At 41.5% G+C, this 12751-nt stretch overlaps 1 protein-coding gene across 3 annotated transcripts in view; it reads right to left on the reverse strand.

The window, feature by feature from the left end:
* Window positions 1-8233, reverse strand: part of zbtb7c (zinc finger and BTB domain containing 7C) — a 35495-nt gene extending 27262 nt beyond the window's left edge. The window contains exon 1 of one of the 3 annotated variants that reach the window (XM_083794438.1): window positions 8097-8233. In XM_083794438.1, coding sequence (XP_083650564.1) covers window positions 8097-8133 — 37 coding nt within the window. In that variant the 5' untranslated portion in view covers window positions 8134-8233. Of the gene's footprint in view, window positions 1-7815; window positions 7912-8096 lie in introns of those variants that run through there. The other 2 variants (XM_083794441.1, XM_083794439.1) reach the window with 2 other exon arrangements.
* Window positions 8234-12751: the final 4518 nt, after the last annotated feature.

Below are 12751 nucleotides of genomic sequence, written 5' to 3' on the forward strand. Positions count from 1 at the left end.
AAATATTTCAGGATTTCAATTCGTATATAGCAAAATAGCTGATCACAAGGTCAAAACGCGTCGCACTGTAGATCGGCTATTTTTTTTGCTATGACAGTAATATGCAATCTGGCCCTCTGGAGTGACTGTGGAAATATAATGGCCCTCTCCATCGTTAAAGTTGCCTACCCCTGGCCTAGACCTATTTGACAGTGCATAAACAGCATTGCTTTGACATTAACGACCATCAGCTGGACGGACACACACACACACACACACACACACACACACACACACACACACACACACACACACACACACACACACTCACTCTGCTGTGGGCAGTTCAGAAACCTGTCCACGACCACCAGTGACATCATCATTAGGCAGATTGTTTTTTTTATTAGATTAGATTTATTTACGACGTGAGAATAGTTTATCAGACTATCAGATTACATAGAGCAGTGATTCCCAAAGTGGGGTTCGGGGTCCGGGGAACCCCTGGGTCCTTGAGGCAGTTCCAGGGGGTCCCCAGGGAAATGGTTTGGAACCAAATGGACCCTTATGGGTCTGTAACTCTGAGAGTGTACAAATGGAACCAAATGGACCCTAACAGGGTTTATTATTGTGAGAATGATGGCTTCCATTTTCGCATTGCAACTTTTCAGGACTAGAAAGCCTGCAGTTTCTATGAGCTTGGATTCTCCATTGATGTCACTGTTGGGTGGGTTTCTGAACTGCCCACAGCCCTCCTATGTGACACAGACCGAGTAGAAAAAAACGTGTCATTTTATCATGATTATTAGTGAGGACCTATTATATGAAGATAGGTTGAAAAGTGGTCCTATACCGTCATTATGGTAATCTCACAATTAATATCGCACACACCATTATTTTTTTCAAAATTCTTCCAGGGGCCACAAGGGGGCGCTCCGTGGGCCGCATGTGGCCCGCGGGCCGCCAATTGAATACCACTGCTGTAGGCTGTAGCAAACTCTCTCTCTCGCACGCACTCACGCACGCACGCACGCACTCAGGTCATGACCCGCAGCAGCCTTATAAAGTGACACATCAATTCTTGTTTTCTGAAGAGACACAGAATGAGACATCATGATTACATCCATTAGAATGCATATATAAGCTACACACCTATCTATCTCCATAATATTATCACTGGCTGAGCTCCGGCATGCTGCAGTGTATTGTTAGCGGGCTAACTGCTGTTTGACTGGGGTGGGTGGGTGGGTGGATCAAGGCAGCGCTGGTCTCCGTTTCCCTCCAAGTGATTAGATAGCAGCGCACGCAGGCCAGCGAACATAACCCACACACTCGTGTCTCTAAAACTGCCATCCATCCTCTCTCTCTCTCTCTCTCTCCCTCCCTCTGCCTCTCACATACAGTACAGGTGGGTGGACCCACTTATTCAAACCAGATCTTTCTTTTTAGACGATGACATCGGTTTGTTTTTTCTCTCTTTGTTTGAATTTGACATCTAATTCCCTTCCACTGGATTTCACACACCATTCTGTTTGGTTTGCCGGTGTTAATGTTTATTTGAATTTACGTTAACCACGTAAGCTCTTTGTTTTTTTATTCATCGTACGATGAATAAAGAAAAAACTGCCAATTAATCGGACACATGTCACATTTTGACTATTGTTTGACAATGTTCCCCTATAATGACATGCCCAAGATAGTAGACGCCAGGGTTGAAAGTTAGTACTACGGTATTTGAACTTTAATGTTCCCATTTGCCATGGGCTTAATAATTTGTGCTTGGCAGAGAATGGAGTTTCTCGGCACGTGCATATGTCACTTAGCTGAAGTTAACCGCTCCGTAGGTTGCCAGTGGTTACAGGGGACTATTTCTGATGATCTTGGCCACCACCACACACAGGAAACATCTACATTACGAGAGTCAAGTAGCTACAGTACATTATATACTGGTAAAAGTGCACCGAGTTCACTGGCTACTGCGCTTGAATGTTTCATTGGAATACCACTTGCACTACGGTAGTGGCTTTCAACCCTTTTCATATCAAGGTCCATTATTTATTCTGCATTTGAGCCATTCGATCACATTTAGTCTTTCAGACACAAGACTAAAGAATATCATGTACAGTTGTACACATCTCCATGCTGTATTGATGTTGGTATACCATAGGAGAGATAACAGGCAAACGATCAGAATAACAATTCTTCTACTTTCTCTAATTTGTAGACTTCTTGTAAATTAACTTAAGTAATGCAGATGTTTAACAATAATGTAACTCTTGGACCCGTAAGGGTCAAGAACTATAAGGGTCCATATGGTTACCAACTCTCCATCTAGCTGGGGACCACCTGGAACCCCCTCAAGGACGATGCTCTGAGAACCAATGACTTTTAGCGTGCCTTATTATTACAAATGTATCCAGAGTATTCAGTTGTACATCCAGTCAATTAATTATACATTTTAAGAGCTTTTGCAATGCTTAAAATATAGTCCATTATGGTGTTGCATGCTGAAAAACAAAAAACTATTAAAAACAGATCTACAAGCTTGTGTCGTGGCTATTTGTGTTGTGTTGTGCAACACTGTATAGTACGACAAACTATAAATCAGGCTTATGATGCTTACTGCTTCCAACAATGTATGTAGCATATCATCTACAGTACCTAGCCTGGTAAACCCCTCCCACTTGCTTGACAAAATGTTCATTGGCAAAATGAAAATGTTGTCAAGCAAGGGGGAGGGGTTTACCAATGATGGACACGTAATATTTTAGGCATTGTCAGATGATGCACATTGCAAGTTTTGTTGTGATTTAAGCATAGTTCATAAGCATTACTTCTACTCCACTACATCTCAGAGGCAAATATTATATATATAATAATATATATATACTTTTAATTGAAAACTTTACTTGCTAGTCACTTTGTAGATTCAGATGTTTGTTAGAAAACAATGAGAATACATTAACCAGTCAGCTCTATATACATACATTTCAGCTGATCTACAAGCTCAAAATGAAAATAGCTTTTAGATCTGATATTTTAAAAAGATTTTTATACATTTGAAAACTTGAAAGGGGACATTCTGCATAATGAGTACTTTCTAATTTTGGTACATTTTGATGCCAATACTTTTGTACTTTTGAATTCCAGACTTTTACTGGTAACGGAGTATTTCTACATTACAGTATTGATACTTTTACTCATGTAAAACCTTTTCAGTAGCCTACGTTTCTTAAAGGCAGACTTTAGGAAAGCAGAAAGGGTGAGAAAGGCTCAACCTCTGGGTGTGTGAGCTTGCCTGCCTGCCCGCGTGGTCGCCTTGTGGTTCCAGCCTGAGGCGTTTGTTTCACCAAGAACTAGTAGCCTAACACAATGTGCACGCTTTTAGCTGTAACTCAAACACTCGCACGATTTATAGTTGGGAACCAAATGGTGTAATCATTACGCGTTGTGGGCTTGCAGATCTGCGATTTTCTCTAGTTTGGGTCCCGGGCAAACGTCTAATCTCTCTGTTGGGTCGCAGGCTAAAAAGGTTAGGGAACCACAATTTTTTTATTCAAGGACCCCCCTATGCATTTAAAATGCATATTTTATAGGGGGGGTCCTTGAATTAAAAAAATATATAATTGATCTACACTTATACAGTACATGAGCTAAATCGGACAATACACCTAAGAAGAAATGAAAAGACATCCTTCTCTCAATGCTGAATAAAACACAACTGTTTGAAATACATAATACAAGTAAAGTAGTATCTTATATACTGTACACATTGTCAGTTTGCGGGGCAGTAAGCTAGGCTCCAGCATGTTGCATATAGTTAACGGGCTAACTCCTGTTGGACTGGGGTGGGTGGGAGGATCAAGGCATGCTGGGTACACACACACACACACACACACACACACACACACACACACACACACACACACACACACACACACACACAAACACAGAAGGATTTTTTTTGGCAGGGCTCAGGTCTCCCACCCACGACAGCCTCTTGAAGCCTCATCCCGTTCCTCTATTCGTGTGTGAGGGGCGGCTTACTCACCCTACCCAATACCACGCAGAACAAAACCTGGACCTCAGCGCTATGGAGGAGGCTGGACACATGCGCGCGCGCTCACACACGCATGCACGCACGCACGCACGCACGCACGCACGCACGCACGCACGCACGCACGCACGCACGCACGCACGCACGCACGCACGCACGCACGCACGCACACATGCACGCACGCATGCACACACAAATGTACCTGCAGGGATGCAAGCATGCAAACACACAATCTCATTACTCATGCATGCACGTCGCATGCACAAACGACACACACACACACACCCACACAAACGACACAGACACACACACACACACACACACACACACACACACACACACACACACACACACACACACAGACACACACTCGTACACTGGAAAACAAATGCTCAGGCATACACATTCAGCTATTAATCCAGATTTACAAAGAAAAAAATATATCTTTGATGCTTTGTGATGCAGAACCTTTTCATGGCTGTTTAAGTGACTAGAAAACACGGAAACGTTTTATTTTTTTAGGGCTTTGACACAGTCACATTTGTGTCTTCAATGAAATACGTTCCAGGTGGGCGTCTGGGCGGAGCTGAGTGTGAGCTCTCTCACCTTTCATAACCCTATTATTCTTTAAGACCCACATACGGGTATTTCGGGGCGTGTCCGAATCTGCTAATGCTGCACAATTCATTGAAAAAAAGATTGCGATCTAGATTCAGACACCTATGCAATCTCATTTTGTGAAGAATCGTTCAGCACTGTCGAATTAATTTGATTTAATCTTATGTTTTTGCTACAATAGAGAGATTTTAAGAGCGGATTAAGTCAAGCACTTTGATGTCTGTTTAAAGCCACAGTAGTTGGCTCCAGGTGCCATCTTTTGAATGTAGTAATGTTCATCTTTTGAATGTAGTAATGTTCAGGGTGTAAATGTGTGTTATAAATGAGTTATAAATGGGGTGTAAATGTTTGTTGTTGTAAAAGTAAGTATTAGATAGCTATATTTACTTTGCAATGACTTAGTAATCATTGCTACAGTACTAGTGTCTATGGAGTGTTTGTTCAGTAACGCAGGGAGTAACAACGATCTGGTACTACCCAAATATAGAACAAATGTATAGAACAAACATGGGAAATGTTTCATTCTGCTACTCTGCCACCAAAATGTGGAATGCCCTCACTGACACCATCCATTAAAAGATGTAAATCACTGGTTTATTTCAAAACTAGCCTGAAAAACATATATCAGGAGACCACAAGGGGAGGTAAATGCTTTTTCCCATAGAAAGGAGTGTCATTCACGGCCAACATCCCCCCCTTCTCCTTTGTGCATATTATTATAGTGTTTTGTATTTGTATTATTTTTTATGCTATGTTGATGAATTAAAAAAAAAGAATATATATATATATATATATACATATATATATATATACACACACACACACACACACACACACACACACACACACACACACACACACACACACAGTAGGGCCACATTGGAAAGAAGTCCCCAGGACTTTTTTGTGTTATCCTTTTAGCCTTAATGTCTGACTGTACCTCGTGCCGTTTATATTCATGACTAATAAAGTATTCAATCAATCATTCAATCAATCAAAACAGTTTCCCTTTCTCTCTAGCTCTTTAGTAAACAAAAAATAAATGTTTTGACCAAAACAAATCACTTGCTTTAACTCTTGAGTTGTAACCATGTAACTAGACATGGACAAATTAATACTGAGGATTGTTTTTTTTACTGTGCACAAAAGCTGTCTTCATTCACGTCCGTCTATGACAGCAAAGTGAATGTTACACTACCCTCATTCACATTATCAGTCACTCGAATGTGTTTTTGTACAAATAAAAGGTGAAATGAGGTCCTTTATTGACTTGCTGGATTGCACTGGCTTATCGTCTATTGCCAGAGTCCTAATTGTGCAAACATATAGAGGGAGTCTGCCCCTGGAAGTGTTTGTTGAACACACTGATGTAAAAGTATCCTGGTATAACTCGCAACAATAGACTAGCCAGGATCAGGTTCATTTGTGGATAGGGAGGGAGGGAGGGGGAGAGAGAGAGAGAGAGAGAGAGAGGGGGGAGAGAGAGAGAGAGAGAGAGAGAGCGACTGACTCGCATGCACAAAACCACAGACTACAGAAGAAGAGGCTATTATAGTACACAGTGAAAAACGGGTGTAAAGGTGGGTCATTTTTTACACTGTTGGAGCTCCATTAACAGTGTGTGTTTGTGTGTGTGTAAAGGTGGGTGTGGTCCTGTGTGTGTGTGTGTGTGTGTGTGTGTCTAATGGATTCTATCCCCAAGTAACCCCTCTGCCACATCGGGTTTAGTTTCCTCAATTATAATTCTTTGTGAAATGGTGAATGAATTGTAATTATAAGGAAACACCAGCACATGGACTGTCGTCATTAAATTATTATTGGAACAAAATAAGAATACATTGTTACCTACGTTCAGTACAAACCTTACAAGTGGACCTTACAAAATGGATAAAGATACAATTCACAGTTAAATTGATTCCTTAAAAAATAAAAAGGTATATTCACTGTCGGGCAGAAAAGTCTTATCTCCATATTTTAACTTTGTATGTTTTTTCCCCCCGTAAATGAATGCCCAGCTTCGCTATAGCTAGTTTTGAGCTTGTAAATCTGCTATCTGCTACCTTTCAGATGACTATGACAAGAAAAAAGAAAGAAAATAATTTGCTGTCAAAAACAACACTGCTGCTCCCTCTCTACTTCTTTCCCATCTCTTCTCATGGAATACTATATATATACAATGATGAAGAGAGTACTTTGCACCTGTAAACCTGTGATGCCATAAGTAAAGATGCCTCTGATTCTGCTAATGTAATATCCATGCTCCAGCTGTTCCGCTCCGATGTGTTGGAACAGAATAATTGGCACAGCCAAGCCTTTCTTACTCTACACAGTATATCTCCAGTACTGTACTGTCCTGCAGAGATTGTAACATTTCTTTTTTTTTAAACCTATGGAATGTCATGGGTAAAGATGTAGTAAATACAGTCTGGACTATGGTAAGGTTGATTCTGATTGGCTCCAGTCTAAAGCGGTGAAATAGTGTGTAGGCGTTTAAAAACAGACATACAGTATGAATGACTGAATGTCATCTGAGGCAGAGGGAGGCAACCTCAAACTTACAGTAAGTAAGACTTTACGAATGCCTTCTAAACTCAAATTAGGACCCCAACTTTATTTGGCCTATGTGGACAGTGGACACACATCTGAAAGTGTTTTGTGCATACCAGTGACCCACAGAAGAGAAGATTTGTGTTAGACTACAAAATTATTCAACAATTTATTTAAAAAAAATGCAGATGTACAAGCTCGCTCGTCTGATTAACACATCGTTAACTTCAACAGATAATTCTGTTTTAAAAGTAAGAAATAATTGTAGATGGAGTTGTTACTGATGCCTCTAACCATGAGAAAGTCTGTATGACTTATGACAGGAGTGACATACTGTATGCTCTCCAGCTGATTTCAGTTTGTCATGGCATAACCATTCTTTAGAGACAATAGATTGTCATACATAGTCATACATGCTATGACAGTTAAGACATGAAAGACCCAATATATCCCCATATTTCATCATACTAATACAGACAGCAAAGCAAAAAACATCTACAGTACGTTAGATCTGCTTGAACACCACCACCACTTAACATGATCTAAATAGCTCTAAAGAGAATGGAAGAGTTAGATCTTACTGACATCCAATTAAGCACGAAACTGTTGACACTTACTGTAACATGACAGCATTGAGAACATCTTTTCACAGGCCCTGGTGTAATTAGACTTCACTTTTATCCCGGTTTACACTTTCTAAGACGTGAAGCATCTATAACCACTCAACATTCTAATGATCTGTAACAGCATAGTGAAGTCCCTACATTTGCAACACCAACTCTAAAATCATGCCACCCTTCTGAACAAAATACAAACCTCGTCTGACATGACATCCTGTGTTGAAATAATGCAGTGTGACACTGAATGCAAGAGAGCGAGAGACTGGGTTGTTACTGACCTTTTAGAAGAAGTTTTGATTTCAGTTCCTCTCTCATGTGTACTCTCTCTCCGTCCCCCTTCAGGAAGCTCAGCACTGTCTTCAGTGGCAGACTTGTGAAAGTGAGAGACGAGAGAGAGAGAGAAGCTCAAATTTGCTATGAAGGTGTGTCAGTGATTTAGTCCTAACGGTTATCTAAGAAACACAAAAAAACCTGCTACACCCACCCACCAGGCCCATGCAGCCAACACCCCTCCCTCCCTCCTTCTAAACCAAAAGTATTTGGCAGGGTTCCCTACACGTCCACCTGTGCTTAGGGGAGGGGAGTGACACATACTCGCAGGGCTAAGCCTGAAAACCTGCTTCTCAGATAGGACTGAAGGCTGGGTTAGTGGGTGGTGGTGCTGGTTCTCTGCATGGCTGGCCCAGAGGTTCTGGGACTGGAGGTTTAGAGACATGAAGCTTGGAAGAGTATGTGGTGGGGGGGGGACTTCTCTCTTGTAACGGCCCAGGAAATGAAAGAGTGACTGACTGCAAAGACTGTGGCAGGTCTGCAGGGGCCCTTTTTAGTCTGTGGTGATTAAGACAGCGCTTCTCAAACCTTTATATCGCCAGGCCACAGACCCCCACAACTCTGAGAGACTCCATAAGGTTTTTGAGCATCTGGAGTACTTTTAACAGAGTAGCAGCCAAGTCTATGGACTTTTGATGTTTGTTTAGAGTACTAAGCGTGACGTCATGTGGCAGCCAAGTCTATAGACTTTAAACAAACATTACCAGGTGCCCCTCACTTCACATGAGTGTGATTTTTGTTCCTCCCCATCAATCATTTAACTGGGGAACCCCCTGGAACCTGCTTAAGGATTCCTGGTCTCAAATTGAGAACCAATCACATTATAAATAATGGATCGGACCGGAGGTCGCAGATCAACCTTTGGAGCCAGACGGGACCCGGCGGGACCCAAAGACCCACGCAGCATCTTGGTAGTAGGGTGCAGCCATTAAGGTGGTGAAAACACAGACGGTTAAAAGTAACAATAAGGAATGTCAAAGGGCTGAGTGCACTGAAGGGTGTGGGGCCAGGTTTTTGACGGACTAGTGCCAAACAGGAGCTTAAAGGGATTCGTATCAAGCACGAAACAAAAGACATATCCGAGGAGAAAAGAAAGGCAGTGTTGGTGACAGTATCTGAACGTATCTGGGCGTGTGCTTCAATGTGCCAACTTGTACCTGGCTGGCAGGAAAGTGTATGCTGTACCACTCTGCAAAGGAACACAATGAGAGGCTGGAATCAATGAAGGGGTCAACCGGGTGGCGGCTGGAATGACAGCTGTCAGCTTCCAAAATAATGTTTACAAACGTCTAACATTTTTTTAAACTTTCCAAAAATTAAAAAATACCAAGAAAACAAAAAAAGAGATTACTAAAAAGGCAGAGCTACAATCTCACAACACATCACATCGTGAAGCGCATTGTAGATTTGAACTTGTAGATTTGATTAAGATTAAATATATACATATATTCTATTCTAGATAAGACATAGAGGGCTTTTTTTTCGTCCATGCTAAACCCCTTATCCCTAAACTACTTTGCCTTTTTGTCTCCACCAGGCCGAAGGCATGTGGGGAGAGTATGTTTTGCACTCCGTCCGTCCGTGTGTCCGTCCGTGTGTCCGTGTGTCCGTGAACAGCTAATCTCGGCCACCGTTAACCCGGTCGATGCCATATTTTGCACACACACTCCCTGGATGCCAACCATGAACCTCTGCCCCAAACTTTCCAGAACGGCCTGTTATAGCGCCACCAGGAGGCCGCTTTGTGCAAAACAAGTTTTTCAATGCCATATTTTGCACACACACTCCCTGGATGCCAACCATGAACCTCTGCCCCAAACTTTCCAGAACGGCCTGTTATAGCGCCACCAGGAGGCCGCTTTGTGCAAAACAAGTTTTTGCACAGTACACCTACAGATTTTGTCCAAACATCACGCAAATTGGTACACAGTCTCTCTAGAGCCATTCAACGAAACGGGTCTTTCAGATTTATCAGACTCCATCCTGATTCGTTAAGATTGGCTTCCAAAGTTCACAGGAGTGCTCAGTTTCAAACAAAATGCTGCAAATCATGAACACATCGCGTGATTTCCGTGAAATTGTGCACCCACATTCCCACTAGGCCGAGGACGAAATGCCACATGAACAATTTCAACTCGGCCTCAAGGTGGCGCTATAACTGGCCGAAAAGTGTTTTTACCTCTAACTGCACGGATCTGTGGATAACCTGGTGGAGACCTGTGCCCGGAAGGGCACTTTTTCTAGTTTGTTTTACGATTTTTAAAAACTTTTTTGAATAGTTAAAATCTAGTCTACATCGACATGTGAACTTGTAGATTGGCTATTCTAACAATTCAAAACTGTTTTTCAAAATAGTAAAAAGAAAAGGCAAAGTAGTTTAGGGATAAGGGGTTTAGCATGGAGGAAAATAGAGGCTAAAACAGTCTAAATAAAATAAAGATTTATTTTAAGATGTTAACTTGTTAAGCCATTTCACACAATTTCAAAATATACTTTTTATTAGACTAAATCCATCATGATAATCATGGTACTGTACATGTAGTGAAGTGATTCGATTTCAATTAAATTAAAATGTAATTCTAGTGTCAAATCAAAAGTGTCTCAACACTACAGTAGTAGTAGTGATCCCCCCATCTTTCCTATTTTTTGTGTGAGACAAGGAAAAAGTCCCTCAGTCAGGCAGAACCAGGCCAAAGGGTGCTGGCCATCTGCCTTGACCAGTTGACCATGTCATGGGGAGAGAGATAGGAACAGAGCCAGAGAGACTGAAACAAGCAACAGCAGCAACAATATTAGTAACAACCGTAACGACAAAAATGACAGAATTAGCAGGTGTAATTAGCGGTCCACAGTCTTGTTGCATGGAAGTAAATACTTGGACGTTGTAGGCCAATAGCAGCATGGTCTCCCTGTACTGTCCAATGTTGAACTACCTGTATATGTTATAATGTGTGTGCAGTTTGTGATTGAAGCGCCATGTATCAGTAGTTCTCAACCTTTTCTAGATCAGATTTTTTCAATCTTAGTGTCTTCCCAATTATATGGGGGGCCCACTTGCAGTATCCACTTGCAGTATCTACATGTAGGTTGAGAATCAATCCCGCTGTACTGCATGCCATGCAGTACAGTAGGGGAGAGCCGCCAAGGATGTAACATTTTGCACGTTTCATTTTTTTACTCAGAGATCCATTTATCTACACATGTAATATTTTCAGGCAACGGACCTACACATGTCTGCTACCATAAACCACTGCAAGTTATTTATTTTATAAAACAGGTCGGGAGTTATTAAACCGAACGTGGACGCTGTTCCAGTGTTACAATTGCTGCGCATGTCGGATTAATTGTAACGGCATGCATGATAAATGTAACAACGCTAAAAAACATCATTAAACATATCGTTTTCAGCTTAAAGCAATTATATTTCATTGAAGCAACTCCTTAGCATTGTTTTCATACCATGGATGTGATAAGAAAATGTATCAAATATAAGGGAAATATTAAATAGTATCGGGTGTACCAGTTTGGGCTTTTTTTTTTTTTGTCAGAAATACATTGATTAAACAAACGTTTGATTTATTGAGTTGTACAATGTTATACAACCCTACAATAATTTTAGAATACACTACACAATACAATACAAATTTAGAACATATAATATTGGCCAATATGTCAACTGTGTAAATATGACCTATAATGGTATTGAATGGAGCCGGCGTGTGTTACAATTGATCCACTTTAGCAAGTTTTCTTTGCCGTTGCTTACAGACCAGAATGAACTTGCATTCCGTCTAAACACGATGCAAACTAATGAAGAACATAAGCTTGAAGACATCCATGTGGATTTTTATTCACCAACATCAAAGAAAAAAATTGTAGCACACATATACTCCAGATGTAAAATTTTTGCTTTTTGAGAAAAATCAGTTTTTCGCCAATAGCTCCCTGTGGGATGAAGGTAAACACTTAAAACTTCCTGGGGGCGTAGAGTACGTTGCTGTACACATACTGACGCGATGGCGTCATGGTGGCGTTGACCAATCAAGAGATAACGTCCATGTTACAACCGTGAAGCGTTACAACCTTGGCGGCTCTCCCCTACATCACAATGTACAGGCTGGATGCTTGTGTTCATAGGGGTGGCAGTGGCTCAGGGGTAGAGTGACCGGATGGGAACTGCAAGGTTCCCAGTTCGAACCCGGGCTCCCCCATGCAGAGTTAGTCTTGCTCAAGTGTCCTTGCTCAAGTGTCCTTGAGCAAGACTCTGAACCCCTAATTGCTCCCGATGCAGGTTGGTGCCTTGCATGGTTTCCTCTGTCATCGGTGTGTGAATGGGTGAATGTAATGCACAATCTGTAAATCGCCTTAGGTAAAGGCACTATATAAATGCACCATTTACCATTTCATGTTCTAGTCTTCTAGTGCGGCGTGAAGGTCCACGCCTCATTTGGACAAAAAGCTTTTGCAAAAGTTCATCTTCTCCATCTTTGCTGTCACGCTGTATCTACAGTATCAATCTGCTTTCATTTCTTTCTTTCTTTCTTTCTTTCTTTCTTTCTGGGGAATTCCACTACGTTGCTTCCTCTTTCCCACGCTGTCAAAA

Source organism: Protomyctophum parallelum, assembly GCF_964188405.1.
Source record: "Protomyctophum parallelum genome assembly, chromosome: 21".
In the NCBI taxonomy this organism is placed as follows: Eukaryota; Metazoa; Chordata; class Actinopteri; order Myctophiformes; family Myctophidae; genus Protomyctophum; species Protomyctophum parallelum.